This window comes from Dipteris shenzhenensis, chromosome 4 (genome assembly GCF_047967505.1).
Source record: "Dipteris shenzhenensis isolate YYH24624 ecotype China chromosome 4, Dip_SZ_1.0, whole genome shotgun sequence".
Classification (NCBI taxonomy): domain Eukaryota; kingdom Viridiplantae; phylum Streptophyta; class Polypodiopsida; order Gleicheniales; family Dipteridaceae; genus Dipteris; species Dipteris shenzhenensis.
Window position 1 is genome coordinate 13,426,597 of NC_141599.1, and position 27,839 is coordinate 13,454,435.

General features: G+C 45.2%; 1 protein-coding gene across 2 annotated transcripts; it reads left to right on the top strand.

Annotated features, from left to right (window-relative positions):
• Positions 1 to 1,088: 1,088 nt before the first annotated feature.
• LOC147902483 (4-hydroxy-tetrahydrodipicolinate synthase, chloroplastic-like) lies at positions 1,089 to 27,839 on the top strand. Of its 2 annotated transcripts, none has more exons than XM_087373246.1 (4): positions 1,089 to 1,260; positions 8,634 to 8,711; positions 8,858 to 8,953; positions 26,618 to 27,838. In XM_087373246.1, exons 2-4 carry the CDS (start codon positions 8,650 to 8,652, stop codon positions 27,543 to 27,545), a joined length of 1,086 nt encoding a protein of 361 aa, XP_087229372.1. In that variant the 5' UTR covers positions 1,089 to 1,260; positions 8,634 to 8,649; the 3' UTR covers positions 27,546 to 27,838. The 2 variants fall into 2 exon arrangements, with proteins under 2 accessions (XP_087229372.1, XP_087229373.1); XM_087373247.1 differs by lacking the exon at positions 1,089 to 1,260 and adding an exon at positions 1,294 to 1,432 and having other exon boundaries at positions 26,618 to 27,839.

The following is a 27,839-nucleotide window of genomic DNA, read 5'->3' on the forward strand; positions in this document are numbered from 1 at the left end:
AATAGAGTAACAAGATTATAGGTGGCCATTTCAGCTTGTTGAAGAATAACTTTAGATATCCCTTACAAACTTCTATGCTATGACACCCAATAGAGTGGGGCCTATGGGCCTCCTTTAACCCGAGACTATGGGTGACCTAGAGGTAGTCAAGCCACTGGACTTGCTTGAGTGGCAAAGGATTAGGGTAGTGGGTTGTTCTTGAGGTCAATGGTTTTGTGAGAAAAAAGACTTTGTCAATAATTTGAGGGTGATATTAATCATGGGGAAATTAAAATTTTCCATAAAAAGGGGCGGGTTCACACAATCTGCCTAGACACCCTACAAAAATAGAGATGAGGATTGTCATCCTACATGGCTTGTCGGGCTCGGGCGTCTCATAGGGAAAAAAGTGTCCACCAATTGAAGGTTGCCCACTCTATGGGTGGCTATCAAAAATTTGGTGTGAGACGCGTTGACTGGGCAAGGTCCTCCATCGACTAGACCAATCATAACTTGTTGTACTTCAATGGCAACATGTTTTATAAAAATCGCTCACACTCCCTCATCTATTAATTGATTCGCTCACGCACCCCCCTCCCCCCCTTCTGTCTCAATTAACTATCTCACTCTCCCATTAATTAATCACGCCACGTCGCTCAATCCTCCCCCCCGACTTAGCTCGGCTCTCCCTCTCCCCCACCCGCTCGTCTCACCCCCTCTCTCCTCGAGTCTCCCCCTCTCTACCTTCCGCCTCCCCCTTCCCTCACCCCACAACCCTGCCTGCTCTCCCCATCTCTAGTCCTTTATACTTTGCGTGAGGCAGTGGAAGCAGCAATCTGGAAGGCGATGGAAAATTTTGAGACACGTGATGGAGCCCCCTCGCCCCCCAACACAAACTAATGAATTAATACGCAACGTCATATATTAAGTTTAGTGTTTTCATTAACACCCCCCTCCCCGGCTAGTTAATTAACAGGTGCAAAACAACGACCGGGGGCGCTATTGAGGGGCCAACTGTGTATTTCGTGTAGTCGTCCACGGCCGGGCGGGTGGTGTGAACCTTCTTTAAGCTTAAGGACTGTTTTTCAAATTTCAAAGTGTGTGTTATGGTGGCATATTCCACTACCACATTCACAACCCTAAACACACTCCCTTTTTGAGCCTTGCTCCAAGCTTCTCTCCCATTTTGGGTTGATCTATCTGTCCCTTGGAAATTTATCTACTGCATTCTCCACTACACTGAAGAGGAGGATCGCCAACATCACCAGCAGGCAACAAACAGTATGTTTTCAAGCTCTCATTTTAAAGCAAAATGCAAGGTCACTATACTAACAAGCAAGCTCAGACACAAGTAGCAGATTTTCTGTCTTCAATCTCTGAGAAATTTCGATTTTGGGGAGCCCCCTGGCGGATTTGTTTGAGCGATTGAAAGGGAGGTCTTTGCCATCCTCAGGTGAGCCGTTATCATGATGGTCTGAAGTTTTTGCAGAGAAGAGAGCATCACCATTATGCACGCAATTATCACAATCGCATGGTTAATTACTTCCTGGAGATGCAGAGGCATCCTGCAGCTAACATGGAGGAAAGATTAGAGATGTGAAAGTCTTGGAAATCTAAGAAGCTGACGCCCCTTGTGACAGGTCCTTCGGAAAGAAAGCTCGGTCCTTTTAGAAGTCATCTTGTCCAAGAACTTTTAAACAGGAAGGCGAAGTCTTTCAAGTCCAAAGAAAATCTGAAAGCTTCCCACTGTTTTCCAAATGAAGCTACAGTACCGACAAATGCCTCATACAGACCTTGAAGGAGCTGCAAGGGTCAGGAAGTTCAAAAGGGAAGTTGACTTCAGCCTAAAAGGTCTTCGGAAGAACGTACCTGAGAAGTTGAAGAAACTAGGCCGCAAAGGGGTCGTGAAAATGGTTTTGAAAAGTGGTCCTAGGAAGCATGCCAAGCTTCAGACAGTCACGTCACGCGTCCTTCCTTCTTTGGATGAGAAGGAGACGGTTACGTATCCTCTCGTTGCAGCATCCGTGGAAGATGATAGCCCTACGGTCAGTAAGTCGATCTCTTTTCCACCTGCGTTGTCTCCCCATTTCGAGAAGTCTGCTCCGGCCCTGTCATAGAGCAACCTGTTCCAAAAAAAGGAAAGAAAAGAAGACAAAAGGAGCAGGAGAAACGAAGGAGAAAGCTCCAAGAGCAGGCAGGAAGCGCATGACAGTCAAGGAGGCTCATGAAAATGATTCCATGATGGTAAAAGAAGAATTAGAACTGGGTGGAGAGATCCGCTCAGGTGAAGCTATGGATAAAGATCCCCTCAAAGTGGAACAGATGCAAAATGAGTTAAACTACTTGGATAATACTAAAAGTGACGAATCAAAAAGAAATATGGGATAAGAACTAAACCAAAACAGAAAGGTCTGGCAGAAGGAGGTGGAAAAGATTCAATTGTTAAATCGGAGTACAGTGGGGATGCAGAGAGACAAATGCAAGAAACTGCAATGGACATTACAGAGGACCTTGCTGCAGACGTGATGAATATGAAGCCAGCCAAGACGAGGAAAAGAGGCTGAATTCAGAGGAAAACGCATATTGCCTCAATCTGACAGTCCTGATGTCAAGGCTGTTCTTGAAAAGCTCCCTCTTTTGAAAGTCACAAGAAAACCTCCCCCTCCCACTATTCCTCCTGTGGTGTTGGGTTTCCCTTTTTCGGTTATCCACCTTCTATCAGTAGTCCGGGAAGCCTTAATAGCCTTTTCTTTTGACCAGAATTTCGATACAGAACCTCCGGATGGGGAGAGAGCATTTGCAGAAAGTTCAGACAATGATGGGACTTTCTTGGTGTGTCCTGAGGCAAATTATTTCCAGTCAAATGGGCAGTTCTTGAACTGTGATGATGGCCTGGGTGTCATAAAAGAGCAGGAGGAGAAGCACTCTGGATTGCCTGCTACTCCAATTCTGAAAATTGTCAAGAGGGTTCAAGCCAAGCCTGGGGACACAGGAGCCTTTGCAAGGGCTTGTCCATAGTGTACTAAAGGTCTTATCATCAAGACAACAAAGCCTGGAATTAAGGATTAGAAGCCTCTTGTAGGATACGACAAGGAAGCTAGGGGTTGGTCATGGATTGGGCCTTTGCAATCTCCCACAGTTGAGCCTTTGCAAGAGCTTGTTCATGGTGTACTAAAGGTCTTATCATCCAAGACAACAAAGCCTGGAATTAAGGGTTAGAAGCCTCTTGTAGCATATGACAAGGAAGCTAGGGGTTGGTCATGGATTGGGCCTTTGCAATCTCCAACAGTTGACCATGATAGCAATGTGGTGCAGATTGCAGTGGAAGCATGGGTAGTTTCTCAGAAAATTTCTATAAGATTCAAGAGCTGTTTGGTAATTGGTTAAAGCATGAGCAAGAGACTCTGCAACAACTTCAAGTACCCACCTCTTTCGAGGTATTATCACAGACTTCTTCTTCATAAGAGAGAAATTGGTTGGGAGCTGTTGAGATTGAGACCGTGATGTTCAAGCACGTCTAGATTGGACATAGGCTTGGCAAGTGCTAAGCACTACCTCATTCGAGCTACCATGAGTGTAGCATCCCGACATCATGTTGCCCATGAGTACATCCTGCAGAGAGAAGGTTGGGCACGTCGGCAGTAGATCTTATACATCTTCTAGAGACATCATGATCGTCGATGGAATCTTAGTCGGGCCCACATGAACTCAGGGTGTGCATGACTGACACATGACAGGCCATGGCATGAACTACTACTGACACATGAATGTAGGTTTATGAGTAGTCTCTTGTAGGTGGGATTGATGCTGCTAATTAATCAAGTAGACACCTAGGTAATAAATCAATCTCTCTCTCTCTCTCTCTCTCTCTCTCTCTCTCTCTCTACACACACACACACACACACACGCACGGGCATCCACAGCTTGTGGCCATATTGGACTGCCACGCAGGCCAGCTCAGCAGCAGCCCGTGCAGCAACAGTTGCAGCAAAGGTGCCACATCAGCAGTGCCACGTCAGCAGCTAGTTGGCTGCCACGTGGACTGGTCAGTGCCATGTAGCAGCCAATCATCCACGACAGCCCAGTCGGTGGGCAGCAGCAAGGTCGGCCATGCTGGTCGGTCAGTTTTGAGGCCAAGAGGGCCTATAAAAGGCAGCCCCTTGGCCTTCATTTCGCATCCCACCTCAGGCCTTCGTGAGGGGAAAGTCAGGAGGTTCAGGTCAGTCAGGGACAGCCCCATCGTTTATGGTGGAGACAAGATCCGGTAAGGACACTGTGAGCACCAGTGAGCACTCCAACAACACTATTGGGAGGGTTCAGTGCCTCCACCACCACCCCCACCACAGAATCCTGCAGACACTGCCATGACAGCCATGACAGCCATGTTGCAGGCTATGATGCAGATGCAGCAACAACAGTCCGAGGCTCTCTTCACCCGCATGACCCAGCTTCAGGAGATGCGGGAAGATCGTGAGCAGGCCGCCACAGAGCATGAAAGGCTAGCTCGGGAAGCAAAAGAAGAACATGATTGGGAAGCTTGAGAAAGCCGAAAGGGCAGCTCGAGAAGCAAAAGAAGAACGCGATTGGGAAGCTCGAGAAGCCAAAAGGGCAGCTCGGGAAGCAAAAGAAGAACACGATCGGGAAGCTTGAGAAGCCGAGAGGGCAGCTCGGGAAGCAAAAGGCGAACGCGATCGAGAGGCTCGGGAAGCCAAGGAACTTCGGGACCGTGAGGAGGCCAAGGAGCTCCAAGAACGTACTGCTCGAGAAGAGAAGGAAGAACGGGATTGGTAGCTTCTCATTTCTCTACTCCGACCAGTGGGGGGAGAAAAGGAGAGACTTCCACCTCCAGTCAAGCCTTCCTTTTCGGGGAAGCTTAACTTCACCCGGTATGATGGTAAACAGGAACCCTTGGTGTTGACTTCATGGCTCAATTAGTTCGAAAGTTATGTTTCAGTGATGCCTACGAAGGACAATGAGCGGTGCATCCTAGCATCCATGCACCTCTAAGTCGAGGCGGTCACCTAGTGGCCCAAGTGGCAGAAGGACCACTATGATGTAGACGAGGAGACACCTTTCTATAGCTGGACGAAATTCGTGAAAGATCTTCACTCATGGTTCCTGCCACCGCAGTACTTGGACAGGCTCCAGAGTCAATTCTACGAGCTACGCCAAGGGGACACCGAGTCAATGAATCACTATGCCAATAAATTCATGCAGGTGTACGTATAGTTGCAGTTAGAGGAGAACCGAAAGCTAATCAAATTCCTTCATGGGCTACATCTAGTGGTACGTCCGTAGTTTTCGACCACGGGACTATGAGTGTGCATAGGAGCTCGCTCAGAACTTCGAGCTCATGCACAAGGGTCAAGGACCCAAGTCGTTCAACAGTAAGAAGCCCCCGGAGTCCTCTGCCATAGATGGAGGAAAGAAGGCCAGCATGGGGCAACAGAAGAAGAACTGGCCAGCAAAAGACAGCAATGGCTATGGAGGGTACTTGGACGCAGCCACCCGAACAACCTATGCTAAAGAGAACCACTGCTTCTTTCACCATGAGCAGGGGCACAAAAGCAGGATTGCCCGCATTTCAAAAAGCAGCAAGCCAATGGATCCACGTCCTGTGCTTCTTCTACAGCTTTGACTCCGGCCAAGACAACCTCAGTGGTTATAGAGGAGATTGAAGAAGATCAGCAGAAGGGGGACTCTCACTAGTTTTCCACCATGTTCCAGTTCTACGGATAGATTGGCGGCTAGAAAGTTCTCATCCTCGCAGATTCAGGGAGCTCGGAGGACATCATTTCTACCAAAGTTGCTCAACGAGCCAGGTTGACTCTCATCTCGTCTGATACCATCGCCTTGAACGGGGCATTCATAGGTCAACAGGCGGAGAGCAACAAGCTGGCCTCAGGGGCCACTCTAAAGATAGGAGGATGGGCAAACACCCGTACTTTCAGGGTCACACCAACTCAAGCAGCATACATCATCTTGGGAGCCCAATGGTGGCACCAGTTCGAAGTTCGCCTAGACTATCAAAACCAGGGTTTGGACCTCAAAATTCCAGAGCACGGGGGTAAGTTCATCGCTTGGCTTAAAGACACGTGAGATTCGCAAGGGAGGAGAAGCATACTTTGTCTATGTCAACGTGACCGATACAGAGGTTTCAGTCAGGACCCCCGAGCAAGAAGCTTTGCTTCAGTAGTATTAGGACATTTTCCTCACATCGAGCTTGCCTCCAGCCTTACCACCCAGACGGCCAGAGGATTATCGTATTGAGCTTTTGCCTGGATCATCACCTCTCCCAGCAAGCATCTTTACCGTCTCAGCAAGACGATGGAGAAGCTTGAGCAGCAATTAGAGGAGTTGTTACACAGTGGCTTCATCTGTCCTAGTAACTCATCGTATGCAAATTTGATCCTCTTCGTCAAGAAGGACAATTCAGCTCGGATGTGTGGATTACCGTGCACTGAACAAGTTGACCATCAAGAGCAGATTTCCCATGCCAAGGATTGACTACATCTTGGAGCGCCTTAACGGAGCCAAGATGCTCTCAAAAATTGATATGAAGAGTGGATACCATCAGATCTGGATGCATGAGGCAGATATTTAGAAGACGGCATTCCGCACAGAGAAAGTCTTCAAACCATTGATCGGGAAGAGTGTCTTTGTGTTTCTCAATGACATTCTGATTTTCTCGAAGGATCTAGCACAGCATGTGAAGCACGTTTAGCAGGTTTTTCAACTTCTGAAGGACAACCAGTTCTACATCAATGCCAAGAAAATCAGTTTTTTCTTGGAGGAGGTACATTACTTGGGCTACATCATCACTCCGACAGGTGTTCACCTGGATCCAGCCAAGGTGAATGATATTGTGGAGTGGGAGGTGCCTACCACAACATAGGAGATTTGGCAAAAATTGCAGTTCTCATCACCGATCTTTTATAGGGAGTAAAAGCTAGGAAACAGCCTATCACCTTTACTCTAGCAGCTCTTGCGGCATTCGCCCAGTTGAATGAGTCAGTTACTACAGCACCGCGCCTAGCATTGGTAGAATGGGAGCACCTTTGACATGGACCATGCACCCAGTATTTCATGTGTCTTGTCTCAAATGATATGTGGGTCCGGCACTAACCATAGTACCAGATGTGGAGCAGCCTGAAGTCGTCGATGAGCCTGAGATCGTGGAACCAGAGCAGATTTAACTTAATCGCTTCAAAATAGGAACAAGCAATCAGCAATGTTGGTACACCATCAAATTCAAGCACAGGGGCTCCCACGAAGCACCATGGGTGGAGGAATATTTCCCGCAGGCTATCCAAACCTCCTTGCAGACTACAAGGCAGCTTTCTCTCTATCCCAGTTTCAACAGAAGGGGATGCCAAGGGCGTCCACAGCCCGAGTCCATATTGGACTGCCAAACAGGCAGCCAGCCTAGCAGCAGCCCGCGCAGCAACAATCGCAGCATAGACGCCATGTCAGCAGTGGCACGTCAGTAGCCAGTCGGCTGCCACATGGACTGGTCGGTGCCACATTAGCAGCCAGTCATCCACGACAGCCCAGTTGGGGCAGCAGCAGGGTCGGCCATGCTGGTCGGTCAGTTTTGAGGCCCAAGGGGGCCTATAAAAGGCAGCCCCTTGGCCTTCATTTCGCATCCCACCTCAGGCCTTCCAGCCTTCAGTGAAGCAACACCTAGGTCTCCTGCAGCAAACCAGTAGGGTAGCCTCAGCCTGTTCAGGGATCTAGTGAGAATTCACCTCCTCTAGGTAGTTTTGCAGTGAGGGTTTCAGCCCTTCATACAGTTGTATTCAGCCCTTTGGGCATTCATTACTCAGTTGTATCTATTTCCTCTTCGGAGGTCCACTACATTCTCTCCCTTTGATTCTCTCACTCACATCCATAGCATCACTTTGTGTATTGAGTGCATCATCTTGCAGTTACAGATAGTATAGAGCAGGAGAGAGAGTGAGGATAGTCTATCTCCTGCTACACACACACACGCACGCACGCACGCACACATTTATTTTCCCTTTTTGTAAAAAATTGACCTTGTGGTTGGTTTGAATTTGAGCTAGGAATAACAAACTTCTACATGCTCATGCTAGTGTTTGCACATATCATTCCTTGATGTGAATCTTCCATTGGGCATTGATGGAATAAATTGGGGGTCAAGGTGTTCTTATTACGCATTGTATGATTGGTGGTGACAACCATAAAGCTTCTTTCTATATTCATTTGCATTGTATGATTGGTGGTGACAACCATGAAGCTTCTTTCTATATTAATTTGCATGCAAGTTTGGCCATGTAAGCTCTATTTGGTGTCATGGTGGCTAATGAGTACCTTGCATTATAGTGGCTCTGAATTGAGGTCTACTAGGTTGGTAGGTCTACCCTTGTTATTGTTGGGTGGTGGGTGTACTTATTATTCATGAACTTTGACTTTGTCTTCTACCATTTATCAAAGGACCTTCTTTGTCTTCCACCATTTGCTCAGAATATACTTATTGACTTCAATGGAAGGCTGTACACGTGCTTACTTTCTTTTTTTCAAGGGGAGGGGTACTTGATTTGTCCTCTACAATGTATTTAGAGGATTTACTATAGAATAGACTATTGACTTCAATGGAAGGCTTACGGGTCGGCTACTTGTGCATCCAATAGGTTCTTCACGTGAGACATGTTGGCAAGTGCTTGGGGTTTGGGTCATGTGACTCATGCAGGCTGCTACATTGATAGTTTGTGAGTCTTTTCTTCTAATTCCTTGCAAGATTTGATCCAAAATTGTTTTTAAAAGTACTTTGAGGTTTGAGGAGTATTTTGATATCACATAAGAGTGGCATCATCTTTATAATTCACAATTATAATCTTACCTTAGGAGATTGCAGGAATGCTTGCAGGGCAAAAAAAGGATGGATCCCTCCGAGGGTTGCGATGTTGCAAGCTGCTCCTCTTCCTATGAAAAGTCAAGAATTGAAGAACAGGTCTCCCGTATATCTTTATCAATCTTTTCGCACTTAAATTTCCATGATAAAAAGGAAGAAAGAAAGACGAAGATTGGAAGTATTTCTAGGACAATGAAAAGTAACTCCATGAAAAATCAAAGAAAGTGCCAAGGCATTTCCACTTTACGAGAACATAATGTGAGAAAAAGAAAGAAAGAAAGAAAGAAAGAAAGAAAGAAATATTACCGTCTCCCAAAGGCCTGAGGGGCCTATGATCCAAACACAAGCCCATAATGTGTGTGCGTGTGTGCGTGTGTGTGTGTGTATGAGAGAGAGAGAGAGAGAGAGAGAGAGAGAGAGAGAGAGAAGAAGAAGAAGAAGAAGAAGAAGAAGAATGTATTATCGTCCTCCGAGGGCCGGAAACCGACCCATGGGACCCATAAGCACATCAATACAAGTGTCTCCTTCCTTTTGTGGAAGGGAATAAGAGAGCAACTATTCTGAGACAGATTGTGTGATACAATATTCACAATATTTGAGAGTCTTGGCAATAAAATTACCCAGAGTGGCTAGATGGGTATGTGAAAGCAAGCTTGAGAGAGAGAGAGAAGAAGAAGAAGAAGAAGAAGAATATATTATCGTCCTCTGAAGACCAAAACCGGCCTATGGGACCTGAGCAATACAATATCACAAGTACATGAAAGCTCCTCCCGAAGATGGGAGGGTGGAAAGAGAAACCACCTTCTAGGATTCAGGTGGATTCCTATGCTTGAAGAGCTTATACACAAATGTTCCTAAAGCTGAAGGTGACCCTTTATGCAGCAAATCAGCCAGTTTGTTATGTCCCTCAAGGAGGTGATTGAACTCTTCCCTAATGTGTGCATAGTGAGGGCATATCATTACCATGTGTTCTTCTGTTTCAACCATACCTTGATCACATAGTTGGCATATTCTACTCTCCCTTGGCATCTTTTTCCATCCCCCTGTTTCTATTTGCAGCTGGTGTGATCGGGTGCGAAGTGAGGCTAAAGCCCTCCGTTTATGCACTGCTATAGGTGTACATATGTACTTCTGCGTTGTTGTCTCCCTTCCTGTATAAATTGACCAATATTCGGGGTTGATATATGTGCGATAGTACTCAAATTTATCTTTGTTTTCTGCTGTTTGCCATTTCCTGTGTAGTGTATTCAGCAGGTCATAATGAAAAGCCTCTTCATCAATCTCCTCTGAAGAGTAGTTTAAATACTCTTCTACTTCCCACTTCTTGAACCATTTTTTTAGGTCCTGTGCCCATCCGGATGTCAAAATCTTGCCCTTGTTTGTCTTTTGAAGCTTCTGACTTTCATTCCATGCTCTCTTTGGTAGCCTTTCATTATCCATGCACTTGACCTTTGTGATGTATCTGAGTACTCTCTTCAGAGCATGTAGCTCTATGGGTATACATCCTGTCTCTAGGAGTAACAAAGAGTATGGTGTAGTAGCCTTGATGCCCAGGTGCCTCCTAATGAAAGACTTCTGCATTTTCTCTATCTCATTCCACGTTGATGGAGATATACTCCCACCCCATACCTCTACTCCGTAGAGTACTGTCTGTATCACATATGCCCCAAAGATCATATTTCGTACTTGCCACCTTCTCGTATTGCTATTGTTGCACTCATTTTCAAATTGGAAGTATTTTGCCCATCCTGCATCAAGTCTCCGTTGCACACAGCTGTCCCATCTATTATTGGCGGGGATTTCAATACCCAAGTATTTGAATGAGTGCACTGTCTCAATGGGTTGTCCTTTATATAAGATTTGGAGGGGGCTGCTTGGCTGTATAGTCTTGACTATCATGAGTTTAGTTTTGTTGACATTAATAGCCATCCCACTCTCTGCACAAAATATGCTGAAGATATCCATCATTTTTTGCATCTTACTTTCACTATCAGTGAAAACAACCACATCATCTGCGTAAAGAAGCAACCAAATCACGAGACCTGCTAGATGAGGGCTGTATAACTCATCTTTACATGCTTCTTCATTCACCAACTCCTCAAGTCTATCAATGCATAGGCCGAACAAAGTGGGTGAGAGCGGACATCCTTGTTTTACCCCCATATTACTATAGAACTCTTGTGACATCCCATCCTTACATTTTAGTTGACATTTTACTTTCTCATAAAGTCTAAAGACAGCAAACCTTATTTCCTCGGGCACCCCTATGCATTCCATTCTCTCCCATAGCACATCCCTAGGCACTGTATCAAATGCCTTCTTAAAGTCAATGAAACAACAGAAGAGTGGCTTCCCCTTGAGGCGGCTTTCCTCCATCAAAACTCGAAGAGTGACTAGGTGATCCACTGTACAGTGTTTTGGTCTGAAACCAGCTTGTCCCATTGCTCTTTTATTTTCTTTCTCTGCCCAGGCACTCAATTTTGCCTCTACTATTGTGCTATATAGTTTGGCTAGAGTGGAACATACCATAATTGTTCTGTAATTTGTTAATTGATTGCGGTCACCCCCTTTGTAGATTGGTTTGATCCAATTCTCTTGCCATTCTGTTGGGAAACCATGCATCAAAGCCTGATTTAGTGCCATTGCTATGTGCCTTTGCGTGTGCTTATTGGTCCACTTAATGAGTTCAGCCACTAGGTGTAGAGTGTCTGCTGCCTTTCCATTTACCATTTTCTTGAGGCCATCTTGTACATCTTTCAATGAGAAAAGACCCTGAGTATTACTGCTGAGAGGTATGCTCACCATGGGCCGAGCCTTGGGATGTGTGTAGAGAGAGAGAGAGAGAGAGAGAGTTTATTATTGTCTACAAAAGACCGATGGGTCTATGAGACTAGTAGAAACCCTGATACAACAAGCAGAAAGGGTGGAGCTACCAAACGAGCATCATCACCCATGCTGAATGCTAAGTCCTAAGTAGTACATAGTCATATCATGAGTAAAAATGACATTATTATCTTCATCATCACCACCACAATCCTCATCATCATGTTGATCAATCCACATCACCTGACCATGCCAGCTCTGGCCAGTACAATGCGACCTCACAGGGTGTAAATGTCAAGAGGTGGTGGGGTCTTGCTGATGCATAGCCAGTGATGGAGCATTGTCGACTGACTGTGGGCGCTGTCCGTCTCGGTCTCCTGGCAGTGGCTCTGCTCCTAACCAAGGCTACTATAACACCTATGGGTTGTGTCCCAGGTTTGAAGTTCACATTTGACAGATCCTCGATTGAGATCGTCTCCTCATATACTTGGGTGTTGTCTTCTCTGGCCCCACTTAGACCATGAGACCAATGATGCAGACTCGGCTGAGCATGGGATATGCCTCGAGAGATAGTGCTTCCACTCACACTTCTAGGACCCTCGGACCAAGGCTCTTCTCTTTGACTCCTTGGTTCGATCAGCCTGCATGTATGGTAGCCCTTGTTGGGGACCCGACCTCTCAGACACAAATTGGGCTCGAGTAGAGCGACTACAGATTCTCTTGCTCTCACGGATGATTCGGGGGAAACCATCGGTGCCACATCATATGCGCATTGAGGAGACGTAGGGTGCCATGGTCGGCTTTGGCTTCGTCCATGAGTCTTGCAGATGGAGGGGATTGGAGAGTCTGGTATGCACAGACACGTAGGTGGTTCGAGAGATTGGGGCTCCACATGGATAGATTACCTCCCTTCTAGTACAACTTAGACGGCCCATCTATCCCACTTGGGTACCACGAGAACCAGGTCATCTGAGAGGATCTCTTATAGCTACACACATTCAGGAACTGGTTAGAGCCGAGAGAGCTTTTAGTGAAGCTCAGCTTCTATAGAGATCACTGCCTTCACATCTTTGAGGAGGGCTTCATTGTCCCGCCATAGTACACTTGGATTCACTTACCGCCATTGAGGATCTCCATCGGGCAATTTTGAGTATCATCGCACCGACCCTGTATCAAGAGCGGAGGATCTGAGAGGGTACCCAAGAAGTACCGCCTATGTACGCTATGCGATTGGCAAGAGGTTGAGTTAGAGGAGCACTTCACGCTTTGATGCCCTGTGTACTACTAGATCCGTGATCACTATCATTGTCTCTTTAGAGATGGCTTTGGGTCCCTCTCTAGACTCCTGTCGTATCTAGAACAAGGGTGCCTCGCTACTTTCATTCATGAGGTGGTTCGAGATAGAGAGCACTTTCCCTAGTAGACTGTCTGAGCTGCTGTGGCTCTGCTTGGGGTGATGCTGACAATTCTTGCTCTTCTTCAACAACCTATTCTGTAGATGACTATGAAGTCGATGCTTTTATCTCCTGTGTATTTGAGGTTTTCCATTTTGATTCCTCATCAAAGATTACATCTCTAGAGATAATGACCTTGCGGTTGATGGAATCATACGACTTGTATGCTTTGCTTTCTTCACTGTAACCAATCATGATGCATTTGCGTGACTTTGCATCCAATTTCCTGCGATGATCATCATGTATGCGGGCATATGCTATGCAACCAAATATGCCGAGATGCCCAATGTGTGGCTTGTGTCCAGTGAATGCTTCATAAGGAGTCATACCCTGTATTGGTTCGGTAGGAAGCCGATTAAGCAAATAGTTTGCATTGGCTATTGCTTCTGCCCAATATCGATTTGGAAGATGCTTTTCACTAAGCATTGCTCTAGCACTGTTTGCTAAAGTTTCATTCTTCCTTTCAACTCTTGCATTTTGCTGAGGAGTATATGTACAAGTGAATTGTCTTCGTATGCCGTGAATTCTGCAAAAGTTCATGAATGCTGAAGACATGTATTCACCTGATCTCATGACTTTGATCTTTCTGCCTATCTGGTTTTCTACCATGTCTTTTATCTTGAAATCTGGAAAAGACTTCAGATTTGTCTTTTAGAAAGTAGACCCAACAATATCTGCTGTAGTCGTCGATGAAAGTCAAGTAGTAAAGTGAACCATTGATGCTACGGGTCTGGGCATAACCCCATACATCTGTATGAATCAAATCAAGAATACCTCATGCACTTATCAGGATACGGAGGCAAGCCTCAGAACCACTGCTTGACTCTTCTCAGAGCAGGATCATAGACTTCTTCTAGTCGGATCGTACAGACCTCACAGCCACCGACTACAGAAGCACTAGGGACCCGGAGCTCGAGGCACGCCATACTCGATAGCGGATGGACACGCAGATCACATTGGGTGACTAGACCTCCTTCCAGGCTACAAGGCGGCTTTCTCTCTACCCTAGTTCGAGTTTTAGCAGTAGGAGATGTCACGGGCATCCACAGCCTGTGGCCATATTGGACTGCCATGCAGGCAGCCAGCTCAGCAGCAGCCCGCACAACAAGTCGCAGCAAAGGCGCCATGTCAGCAGCTAGTAGGCTGCCACGCGGACTAGTCGGTGCCACGTCAACAGCCAATCATCCACGACAGCCTAGTCGGTGGGCAGCAGCAAGGTCGGCCATGCTGGTCGGTCAGTTTTGAGGCCCAAGGGGGCCTATAAAAGGCAGCCCCTTGGCCTTCATTTCTCATCCCACCTCAGGCCTTCCGGCCTTTAGTGAAGCGGCACCCAGGCCTCTTTGGGCCTCTTCAGAGACGAGCAGGGGAGCCTCAGCCTCTTCAGGGATCTAGTGAGGATTCACCTCCTCTAGATAGTCTAGTCTTCCAGTTTTGCAGTGAGGGTTTCAGCCCCTTCATACAGTTGTATTCAGCCCTTTGGGCATTCATTATTCAGTTGCATCTATTTCCTCTTCTGAGGTCCACTACATTCTCTCCCTTTGATTCTCTCACATCCACAGCATCACTTTGTGTATTGAGTGCATCATCTTGCAGTTGCAGTTAGTATTGAGCAAGAGAGAGAGTGAGGATAGTCTATCTCTTGCTACATATGAGGCCCAAATGGCCTCCTTTTATAGGGCTCAAGGCCCAGCCAAATTGGCCGACTTTTGTCTGCCCTAAAACCAAGGTCCGAACCGACTCAGCCCTTGCAGCCTTTAACTACCCCTCTGGGGGCTCATTTCCACGGCTTTATCATGCGAAATTGAAGCAATTCGTGGCTGGCCACAATGATGCTCGTACTACAGGCGTTTTATACACCATTTTGCTGAAATTGCTATGCTATGCAGAAGAAGGGAGCGTCCTTCGTGTGGGGTGAAAAACAAATTGCAGCATTTGAGATGCTAAAAGAAAAGCTTACCTTAAGCTGATGCATGTGGAAAGAATGGCCTTGGAGTGGTCATTATGCAGGAAGGACGGGTAGTGGCCTACGAGAGTAGAATTTTGCAGGATGTGGAAAGACATATGGGCATTTATGAGAAGGAATTGCTGGTTGTAATTCATGCCCTCGCTACGTGGAAGAACTATTTGCTTGGGGCTTATTTCACAGTGCAGACAAATCATCAGTCTTTGAGATATTTCCTCACTCAGATGAAGTTATCTGAGAAGCATATGCGATGGGCCAATTTCTTATTAATATTTCACTTCCAGATAGTGCATGTGGAAGGTAAAAAGAATGTAGTGGCCAATGCATTGTCAAGGAAGCCTCAGGTTTCCGTAGTAACCATTGCTTACCACAGTGAGTTGCAATGAAGGACCAGTATGCTCAAGATGAGGATTTCTTAAGGATTTATGACCAGCTGTCTAATAATCAGCGGCATGACCATTATACTCTCAGAGATGGCTTCATAAGTAGCTAAGGTGAAAGGTTATGATAGAAAGTCATGCTCCACCATATGCAGGACATAGAGGCATTGATGCTATGGTTAAAGCATTGGAACACTTTTTCTATTGGCTAGCTTTGAGACGGGATGTGGATGCCTTTGTCAGAACATGCATCATCTGGCAGAAGGTCAAGTTTGACAGGCAGAAGACACTTGGATTGTTGCAGCCATTGCCAATCCCAGATAGACCGTGGGAGAGCATTGCCATGGATTTTATATTTGATCTTCCTAGGACGCCTACGGGGGATGATGGTCTCTGGACTATTATATGCCGGTTCAATAAGCAGGCACACTTCATTCCAGTAAGGAAGAAAATTACAGCGGATCATATGGCAAAGTTGTTCATGCAGAACATTTTCAAATATCATGGGATGCTTCAGTCTATCGTAAGTGACAGAGATTTGCGCATGACGAGTCTCTTTTGAAGAGGGCTCTCTGAAAATATGGGCACTACTCTGAGATTTTCATCTTCTTTTTCATCCTTAGTCAGATGGGCAGTCTGAAGAAGCTAATTTGACTGCTCTTGATTTGCTGAAATGTTATGTGTTTGAGCATAAGACACAATGGGAACAGTTTCTGCCCTTAGTAGAATTTGCTTACAACAATACTGTGCATACTTCCACTGGGAAAGTTCCTTTTGAAATAGTGGAAGGAGGCAGGAAAGTTCCATGTATCTTGCATACAAAGGATAAGATTTTTGAAGCTGATAAGTATGTTGAAAGCATGGATGTGGCATATAAGAAGGTGAAGCAGGCTCTCCAGAAGACTCAGGCAAAGCAAAAGAAGGCAGTTAATCGTCACTGTCGTGAATTGATATTTAATGAAGGTGATTGGGTTCTTTTGCGCTTTGAAAAGGCAAGGCTGAAAAAGAAAAGGGGCAAAGACTGGTTGTTCCCCAAACTCAGCATGAGATATTATGGGCCTTTTTAGGTTTCAGAGAAGTTAAGTGATGTAGCTTACAGGTTGAAGCTACCGGATCACTAGAGGATTCACAATGCTTTCCATGTGAGTCTCTTTAAGCCTTTCAAGGGTGATGTGCTAGAGGATATTCCTGATGAGATGCAACCAGAGGTTGAGGAACCAGATGAGATCCTAGTTCCAGAGCAGATTTTGGCACATAAGGAAAGGAAGATCAGACGTAGAGTTTCCCGCCGCTACTTGGTAAAATTCAGAAATTATTCTCCATTACATACAAAGCAGTTGGGAGAGGGTGATCTGGCAGATACACCTCAGTTATTACAGCTCTATCTAGATGCTTTTCATCTTGCGCCGACTTTGGTTGTGGCTCCTTCAGGCTCAGCAGAGCATCAGTCTGGAGCATTGCCTGATGCTCAAGAGAGGGGTAGTACCTCTTGATGCTCAAGACAGGGTCAGATATCTATTGCAGTTTATATGGATTGCTATCCTAGGTTATGAACAATCATATATTCTGTCTTCAATGGTAATATATGTTTCATGATGGTATATTCACATGTATTTCAGTTACTGCATACCCTTCTACCATCCAGATGCAATCGGGGTCGCTTGCCATGTTTCAAGAGAGGGGTGTCACCAAGATGTAAATACTCCAAAGAAAAAGATTTAAAGGACCAATTATTTGATCATGATTAAATGTTCTCAATATATTTAATTGTGTTCAAAGATAAATATTTATTGGTCAAAGAATTGACTTCAGTCAAAGAACCTAACTTCAGCCAGAAAGACTTGGTTTAATTAACCAAGATGTGCCAACTTTGGTTGGAGAGACTTGGCATTAATTACAAGCCTTTAATTATTTATTGAAAGGGGTTAATCTCGGTTAACCCAAGAGTATGTTTATATATATTTGTTATGTGCGCACATGTGTTCAGTGGGGACGCCCACAGTGACTAGAATTAGTCTAGAGATTATTTGCATGCAAAAGCGCTAACCATTAATAGATACCATGGTTGTGCGCTTTAGTTATTTATTGCAGGTATCAAGTGGGGTTGAAGGCCCAAGCACTATGAAGCTTGACAAGCATCTAGGAGGACGTTCGAGTGACCAGGTGCTTCGAGGACTCCCAAAGTTGCCCTTTAGTGGCATGTAACTAGTTTCTAGTTAGGAAAGTTGACAAGTGGCATGTTGCCAAGAAAGAGAGCCTGAGTGTAAAACAATTCATGTTTTGAATTTCAGTAACACAGCTCTACGCTGAACTTTGTACTCAGATTCTCTTTCATGAATAAAGACCTTGGGGGGGGTACAGCCCGACATGTTGTCCTGGGCCCTAATGTTTTGCAGAGAGAGAGAGAGAGAGAGCTGTTTGAAAATGGTTTCAATTGGTATCAGAGCCTAGGCTAATAGCCTTTCAAGGCTGTGACGATCCTAGCGCGGAAGCAAGACGTCGAACGGTGGGAATATGTATTGGTATCAAGGTTGTAAGAACCCGCACGTCGGAAAAACTAAGGCCTGAATTACAAGAGTGGGTGTGAGCATAGCGTGTAATACAGGCGGTACTTCTCCTTCCTGGACGATTCGCTTGCTTGCAGACCTTGCACCAAGTGGTCACGAAGATTGAAGGCATCAACGCTTTTGTTCGTGGGCTGAATGTATTTCGATGAGCATTCATCTGATAGTCCCTGCTAGAGGAGTCACATTGAGTCCCTGCTAGAGGAGTCACATTGAACAAGGAGTCTCCACTGGTGTTTGTACGGTGAAATCTTCACGCTTGTAGTCCGTGAGGTGACGCACCCGTTCTCAGACGAATTGCGTATGCTTGGCGCCATCGTGGAAATTGCCTTTGGAAGTCTCTCGTGAAACAGCGCACGTCTGACGGAAGCATCATGAGGACATGTGCCGGGCATTTAGATATCATGTTGAAATATGTCGGTGTGCAGGCAATGGGGGGATGGATTAGGCAAGTGAACGACGCTGTCTGAGTTTTTCACTGATGTGACAAAGGGCTGACACATGGCACGCTGATGTGGCAGATGATCAGTAGGCACTTGACGTGGCAGTACACGTGTGAGATCTGATGTGGTGCACTGACACGTGGCAGACAGGGGCAACCAGCTGACATGGCAGACACGTGGCTGATAGCTGACATGGCAGCCAGCTGGACTGCTGAGATGGCATACCAGTGGTTAGACTAACCCTGGTTAGCTGGACTCTGGTTAGAGGTCCAGTTAGTTAGACCCAACCAGGCCAGCCTGATCACTGTAACCAGACTGTGCCCAGTTTAGCTACCTTGGTCAGTGGTTCAGTCAGTGGTCTTGTTACCGACCAAGTAGTCTGTCAATCTAACCAAACCAGAACTAGTTGTGTGGTTTGGTCAATCTAACCAAACCAGAACTAGGTATGTTGATACAAAAGATGTCATAACTTACAAACTATAACTCACATTGATGAGCTGTAAAAGGGAAAAAATGCTCAATGGATGAATTAGCCGGTTACTCATCTCTAGGCGTCATCACCGGTTGAGAGCTTGGGCTGGCTGTTTGCATAGTGCTTTGTCAGTTGGTTGTGAGCTGTCCAGGAGGGGCTGGCTGGTCACATAGAGCATGCTCTCTTTGCAGTCTGTTTTTGGAAGACCTATGTCGTGTAGGGGGATCCCACAGAGGATAGTTCAATGCTTTGTTCAGGCTCACTAATGCTGGCTGTAGCCCTGCTAATAGCTATTGTGGACTGTGTGGTCTGGTAAGGCTACTAGAAACAGTCTTGGGCCGAGTGCCTTTTGTTGGATCAGCATTGAATGCTTACTGTGAAGCTTGGTGAGAGCAATGCATAACAAGGTGTAAGCCTGGGGCATTGATGCCCAGAGGGATGGTACTTGTATGACTGCCATATTGTTTGCTATGTTGTGATGTAAGTTCTCCTATGGGAATAGTATCAGGATGTATGCTGCCCCATAGGGTGAGAGACTATAGGTAGTGGTTCAGTGGAGAAAGATCTTGCATGCTTTCATTTTTTTGCTTTGAGTAGATAGGTGGCTAATTGGGCACTAGTGACAGCTATTGGGAACTGTGTTGGCAAGGGTGGTTACTAGTAACAGTTTCTGTAAACTGTTCTGTGCTTTTATCACTTTAGACAATGGAGTCTCACAGCTTTATTTTATAGAAAGTGTTGCTATAATTTAGAGACTGCAGAGGTGGCTGAATTCGGATAGACACAGCTTGACAATTGTTGCTGACAACAAAAAGAGATTGTAATATGGTTGAGGGGCCAAGACGGGGTCCCCCCCTTATCCATGCTCACTTTATTTCTTGAAATGGGAGATACAAGACCAAGGTGCAAGCACCTTCCAAACTGAGAACTCAGTTATTGACTAGGGCTCAGACAGATGCTTTGAGGACAATTGTAGAGAGATATAGACAATAGAGAGAGACAGACTCCAAGGCTGGGGCTGATAGAAAAATCAGCTTCTGGCCATCCCAATCCACAAGGAGGAAGCTTGCAACAATCACCACTTCCATCCAACAATAGTTGCAAGCACTAGTTATCTAGAAAGAGAGCAATATCAACATGAAAATGTGTTGCAAATGAGACAAACTTGAAATTATAGACTCCCCTCATGACTTGACTTTGGAGATGGACTCCTTGATGCATCTTCAGCCCTCTTGGGTGGGAAGAGTGAGATCATGGGGCTGAGAGTAAGAAAAACTCAGAAAAATGCCGTGTAGGCTAGAGAGAGAAAGCTTGAAAGAGGTTATACTTTTAGAGAGAGAGAGAGAGTGTTATGGTTGCCCCCAAGCTGAGAGATGAAAAGGGGATGCTCCTTGTGGATTGGGAAACCATAATACACACTCTCTCTAAAAGTATAACCCCTTTTAGGCATTCTCTCTCTAGCCTACAGGGCATTTTTCTGAGTTTTTCTTAGTCTCAGCCCCATGATCTCACTCTTCCCACCCAATGGGGTTGCAGATGCATCAAGGAGTCCATCTCCAAAGGAGTCAAGTCATGAGGGGAGTCTATAATTTCAAGTTTGTCTCATTTGCAGCACATTTTCCCTCTTTCCAGCTTGCAACTAATGTTGGATGGAAGTGGTGATTGTTGCAAGCTTCCTCCTTGTGGATTGGGATGGCCAGAAGCTGATTTTTCTATCAGCCCCGGCCCCTAGCCTTGGAGTCTGTCTCTCTCTATTGTCTATATCTCTCTACAATTGTCTTCAAACCATCTGTCTGAGTCCTAGTCAATAACTGAGTTCTCAGTTCGGAAGGTGCTTGCACCTTGGTCTTGTATCTCCTATTTCAAGAAAGAAAGTGATCCTAGATAAGGGGGGCTCGTCTTGGCCCCCTCAACCATATTGCAATCTCTTTTTGTTGTCAACAACAATTGTTAAGCTGTGTAAATCTGAATTCAGTCACCTCTGTAGTCTCTAAATTACATCATTTATGTGTGTGAGCAATTTAAAAAAGTTTCTATAAATTGAAGCTGTGAGACTCCATTGTCTAAAGTGATAAAAGCATAGAGTAGTTTACAGGAATGGAGGCCTATTACTTGGTTTGGTGAGAGTAGTGAACAATAGAAGCAGGGTATGTAGAAGCCTAATGCGATGTGGAATGCCCTTGATGCAAGAAAGATTGTATCCTTTATAAATTATGTAGCGTGGAATTCCACTTACTTAAAGAAATACCGAAAGGGACGCCAAGGTTTGGGGCCAATCTGTGTCTTTATCTTGGTGTAGGGGCACTCTAGCTCCCAATCTGCTAGTTGTATATTTGCTGAATTGTTGATGTAACAGTGTTGGCTAGTTATTTGTTAGTTTTACTGAGGGCTCCTATCCTAGGCTGGACCTAAACCTATCCCTAAACCTAATACGGAAACACTACCCTACGGTTCTCGAGTGTTCTCGAGTGGGTACTAGTGAACAAGGACTGATCTTCTAACTTGACCTAAGGCTGAGAGACTGACTTACGTAGCTTGTGCCTGATTGTCCCTAGACAAGGGCTCACAAAGGGGTCATAGCACACGACAAAATCTCCTTTTAGGGAACTATTACGCACTTGTCAATGTAGCCAGTGTGTCACTTTGCACCAAGTGTAGGGGTGCATGTGACACCTACACTTTCAAGATCTTGACATTTGAGTCTACTGTCCTCAAGCGAATCCACACCACACGTCCTCCAATTAGCTCTCCTTGATCAAACACGTATGGGGCTAGAGTTTGGGCTACTGAAATACAAACACCCCTGCTCTTGGCCACTGTTGGAGACAAAATTTCCAAGCCTCTCCTTGGGACAAGACGATGTCGTCATCTTGTTTGCATGTGCTACCTTCAGCCACCTCTGTGTTTCTTGACCTACGTGGAATCTCTCTTGAGCTCTCCAAGGTCCAAGGCCTTTGAGCCTTCCTCTTTCCTCTCGTTGTATGCTTGCCTCCTCATGCTCAAGCCACTAGAGAGCAAGATTGATCTTTGATACCATGTAGAAAACTGGGGGAGAGAGTAGGCGCACACCAGTTTAGCCTGCAAATGTACATCTATTAAGAAATAGGAAAGTATTTATACAACTTCGATAGGGTTCATTTGTCAGAAATCTCATGGACCCACCTGTGAGCCCCCATATGAGTAGAACAAGGGTTAGCATTACTTGGAGCAGGCAATTGTGCAACTGGCTGGACGTGATTGGAGGACTGTTTTCATTAGAAAGTGGAGCACCAAGGCAGTGATTAAGTTTGTGTGGCAGTAAGGCTGCAGAACAACAGATATACTGCACTGCCAGTTAGCACATGCAATGCTTGTAATTGCAGGTGCTTGTTAGCACATGCAAACATGCAATAACATGCATGTGCTCACAAGAATTGCATGTCCTTGTTAGCATATTCTGGCAAGAAATGTTTGTGCATGTTCGCACATGCCATTATTGTCAGCGCCTGCACTGCTTGCTAGCACCATGCTTGTTAGCACCTCCAGTCCTTGTTAGTAGTTGCAATGCTTATTAGTAGTCTCATCTACCACTGCCATAAGCTAGTTAGCACCTATAATTCTTGCCAGCACCACTTCTGGTTGCTAGCACCTGCAATGCTTGCAGGCTGTAGAACAACAGATATACTGCACCGCCAGGGCCTATTTATAGGCTTGGCATTAGGCAACTATAGCAGCAGCAGGTCAGAGTCTGAACAGGAACGGTTGAGGCTGATTTCCAGTCGGTCGTTTTGAGACAGGCCTGGTCTGTGTCTGCAAACAGAGTCGGGTGTTTTGCAGAGTGGGTTGGCCATTTCCTTGCAGGGTTCCAACCCTTCTCTATGCCTATAAATAGGTGCCTATTCCAGTACACTAAGGTCCTGCAGACTCTGAAACCGGCCTTCAGTTTCCTAAAGGGGAGTAAACCATAACTAACTTGCATACATTTCAATTAGTCATCAACTACACCCACTTCAATACTTATTACAACCACTTAGAAATAGATCCAGCAAAGCCAAGCACATACTGAAACAATATTCTGGAGCTAGATCTTGAGTGCAACACCAGATTGGCCCAAAAATCGTTGGCACCCCTTTCGGTATTTCTTTAATTTATTCAAAAGGCAAACAATAGTGACCTTGCACTTATCCAGAACCAGCCAACCGAATCTTATCCTGGCAGGCATTCAACAAGCTACAATACAAGCCAATCCTTGGCTTACAAAGGCATCCAAGCTCAATGCATAATTCTATAGCACAAGGCATCCAAAATCCAGCACATATCCAAGTGCATAATCCATGGCCAAACTGGCAACCATAAGCAAAACCAATTCTCTGTCATTATGACATCCAAATCAGCAAATATTCTTTGACAAGCGGCTCTATGAATCCACATAAACAAACTAGGCACTGTCCAGCAATCCTTCTGGTATAGAAAGTTTGCACACAACCCGGAGCTGTTTCCAACAGCTAGTCTCGGCCACACAGCTCTACATTGACTGTGCCAACTAAGTGTGACAAGGCATCAATGCAAGTCCCCAAAAGTGCTCAAATAGCATCAAGGCATAAGAATTGCAATACATTGTCCCTCTAGCATCTTTCCGGGTCTCTGTTTACAACCTGTATGGCCTAGAGAGAGCCTTGAAGAAAAATAGAAGCAATAACAACTTCAAAAATGACAAATGCAATCTAAAAGGAAGTCGGAATATCCATACCCGCTGTCCATGGAAGAGTGGCAAGCTCTTTCCTGCTCCTATCCTCTGTCCAGGCCCCCAGGGGTGTAGAAATCACTCCCAGCCAAGGGAAAAGAGAGAGAAGAGAGATACAGATTCCGCGAGCTGAGAACAGAAAGAAGAGCAAGGCTCACGGCTACAAAGGCCAGAAACATGAGAAAAAGGCTAGAACATCAGCAACAGGGCCTCGGGAGGTGCACCAACAGCCCACACTACTTCTAGAACAACCTCGGGGGAACGCAAGAATCACGGCACAGCAGCAAAAACGCAAAAATCACCGCACATAATAAAGTGCCAGGAGTTCTGGAGCAAAGGAGCCTTGGGATGCATGCCAGCAGTAAAAATCAGCTCCGTACAGCAGCCTACACAGTCCGTACAGCAGTAAAAACATCCGTACAGCCAGCCAATGAAGCCCATACCATCATTAAATGCATCCGTACAATCTGCACAGCTTTAAATGAAACACATAGGGAAGCGTGCCATATCTATCTATCTCTTAAATAAATAAATAAATAAATAAATATATAGAGAGAGAGAGAGATAGATAGATAGATAGATAGATAGAGAGAGAGAGAGAGAGAGAGAGAGAGAGAGAGAGAGAGAGAGAGAGAGGGTAGCGAGGGAAATCCCGTACAAAATGAAGGATAGGAGTCAAACATTGGATGTAGGGCCTATAGAGAGAAAGGTGCATGGCAAATTGCCACGTGGCTCATTAAAGCCCCTAACCCTCCTTACCAATGACACTATTGGTTTAGCCCCACATTAAAGCTCTAACCCTCTTCTACCACTGAAGCATTGGTTTTCCTTGGGGCCAACATTTAGACCCCCCTTAGCCTTGCCTTGACCTAGCATTTGGGCCTAGTGGGTTTAGTCGAACTAGACTAGGGACTTCTAGGAAGTTGGCGCTTCCTATAGGCTAGTCCATTGCGGCCAAAATGTCCACGGGTTTAGTTGTACATTGAAATTCACGTCCCCATGATAGACTGAAGGAGTGTGTGCCAGCTTTCTCTTCTGCAGTGCTCAGTAGGGAGCAATCATCTTTATTGCTATTTTTCCCAGCATCTTTTGGCTGGATGTGTTCATATCACTCTTGAGCAGTTTCCCACGCTTGTGGATGAATGTACTCTGAGTTCTTCTTCTTCTTTGTATGCTGTACTTTCTGTGTGGAATTTGAGTGAATACGTGCTACTATCTTGAGAGAGATCAGGGTTTAGGCATAGTGAGACTAGCATAGTGTTTCTTCACCTCTGTCTTAGGAGTTGTGCAAGGAAGGCTTCTAGCATTAGAAGAGGAGAGTGTTTTCGAGAAGTAGTTTTCCTGGTGGAGGTTCAGTTTTCAGCCTGATTGGGCTGTGTTTATACAGATCTATATTGTCTCTTCTATCGCTTTCAAATGTGAACTGTAATTGGGGAAATATTGCTTTTGTCGTCGGGCATTACATGCATGACGAATTCTCTCACATTTAAGAGACTGGTTACAGTGTCTGAGAAGAGAGCTTTGAAACCATTGTAAGAACCTTGGACCATCTTCTTGAGTCACTCACTGTGATGGTCCGATCTTTCCAATTTACTACCGCATTGCGATATGCGAGTCACTGGGTGCATAGGCACTAAATGGCGTTTGTTGGTCCAAGGTGGCAATGTTGAATGTCCGCTTCTCACCACTCTATTAACATGGATCTTGATATTCAAGACTGACAAAGGGGTGCTAATTGGTGTGTAGGCATGACCAAACATCCTGTGCAGCCTGAATACTTGTTCTAATGTTCGGGGCACTCAATATATTGGATTGTATGAGTAGAGCCTCCATGTGTGAAGCTGGCCCTCCGGAAGTCTATGCCGGCATTTTGTCCTCTTGCTAGATATGGTCCCTTTTTTAAAAGATCTTTGATTGAGTTAAAAGGAGGGTGGTAGAAGATACGTGGGGTGTTGTGTTTCTCCAAACCCTGTTGCTCCTGTAAAAGTAGAAGAATTTAGAACTCTGATACCATTGTCACGGGCATGAGAACCAGGTCTTTCTCTCACAAGACTATCTTCTGGAATAAGAGTGATAAACTCCATGTGTATGCATAAGGTCCACTCTGTTGATCACATGCATGTAGACTATGCTCACTATAGAAGACTTGAGTTATGCTAATGTACTTTTTTACTTGTGGCATTGGCAATATCCAAGCGCTCAAAGATTACAAATCAACTTTACTGAAGGTACTGCATACAGTGTTGCCAATAGATGCCCACGAGCCTGTAGATAGATGCCCGCGACAGCTGCTATTCTCCTTTCAGAGCATTTTGTCCCCTCTTGAGGGAGAGGAGTGCAGCCTGCATCTTGCATGGAGTGGCAATTCAAAGGAGAAGGTGAGAAGGGCTGGCGGTACTGGACTGGATGATTTTAATAGAACTGATCCTGGGGAAGCATTCATATGGGGGCAAGTTGGGAGTGTGCAGTGCAAGTAGTGTAGTTAATGTAGAGGTAATACAAACAATGGGAAGGGGGGCGTTGACGTGGGTGGTTGCAACTGGAGCAAGGTTGAGAGACCTCTAGATGCCAAATATCGCACAATTTTGCTCATTGATAGTTCTGTTTTTAAAAGACTTCCACATTTGACAGTTTGGAACTAACTGTTTGGCTTTAGATACTCACCGACTTTAATGTGCAGCAATTTGTATTGCCATAAAGTCCGTAAGATGTATTAAACAATAGGCAAATTGGATGCGCCATGCACACCTTTTGTTTGCTTCGCCCCTTTGTGGTCTTTTGCATGTACTTTGCCACTTTTGCATGTACTGTTGGCAATACATACGATACATGCATCATCATTATATTCTTGTTACTCAGTAAAGATTGATTCTGCTTTGATAGAAACAGAAGATTACATGTGTCTTACTGTTTTTAAAAAAAACTTTCCTTTGCTTTGCAGCACACCTGTCGAGGACATTAGGAAACTGAAATTGATCACTGCAATTAAGACACCCTACTTACCAGATGGTCGATTTGATCTAGAGGCCTATGACAGGCTGGTACACTTCCAGATAGAGAGTGGTGTTGAAGGTGTGATAGTTGGGGGCACAACAGGGGAGGGTCAACTTATGAGCTGGGACGAACATATCATGCTTATTGGCCACACTGTCAATTGTTTTGGGGGACAAATAAAAGTCATAGGCAATACTGGAAGCAATTCAACAAGGGAAGCAATCCATGCCACAGAGCAAGGGTTTGCTGTGGGGATGCATGGAGCCCTTCATATAAATCCTTACTATGGAAAAACTTCTCATGAAGGTCTGGTTCTACACTTCCAAAGTGTCCTATCTATGGGTCCTACTGTCATCTATAATGCTCCTTCAAGAACTGGCCAAGATATACCTCCCAGTGTAATTGGGAAGATAATGGATAGTGCAAACTTTGCAGGCATTAAGGAATGTGTTGGTAATGATCGTGTTAAGACTTACAGCCAGCAGGGTATTGTTGTTTGGAGTGGAAATGATGACGAGTGCCATGATGCGAAGTGGGACTTTGGGGCCAGAGGAGTCATGTCAGTTGCTAGCAACCTGGTTCCAGGGTTGATGTATGATCTTCTCGTCAAAGGAAGAAATTCAGGATTGAATGAGAAGCTTTTACCTCTTATAAATTGGCTGTTCATGGAACCCAATCCAATTGGTCTTAATACTGCTCTTGCACAACTGGGTGTGATTAGGCCTATTTTCCGTCTGCCATATGTTCCATTGGATATTGAAAAAAGGCAACAGTTTGCACACATAGTTGCAGACATAGGTAGACAGCACTTCATTGGTGATAAAGACGTGCAAGTCTTGGAAGATAACGATTTTGTTGCTGTCGGGCGGTACTGAGTGTAAGGGACATTATTCTATTAAAATGCAGTGATATTTTGGAGATTGTCCTCAAACTTCATCTGTCAGCTTACAAACTTGCCTAGTTTTGCTTGAACATTTTAAATTGTTGACCTCTTCTGTAATATTTACATCATTTCTCCCCATTTCCTCTACAGTTCTGTTTTGAGATCTTTTTTTGGGAAGGGAGGATCCTTGGAAGAGTTACATTTCTTTAAAGGGAATGCTATAATCTATTGTGATTCAAGTCACATTTTCAATGGAAAACTTAAATCTGTGTACATCTTCAAAATG

Bases quoted from the DNA above. Each gene is read 5' to 3' on its own strand.
- LOC147902483 (XM_087373246.1), top strand. From the start codon at position 8,650: ATGTTGGCAAGTGCTTGGGGTTTGGGTCATGTGACTCATGCAGGCTGC. The intron at 8,712-8,857 runs GTGAGTCTTTTC...AGGAGATTGCAG, and splicing joins GGCTGCTACATTGATAGTTT to GAATGCTTGCAGGGCAAAAA. The intron at 8,954-26,617 runs GTCTCCCGTATA...TTTGCTTTGCAG, and splicing joins AGTCAAGAATTGAAGAACAG to CACACCTGTCGAGGACATTA.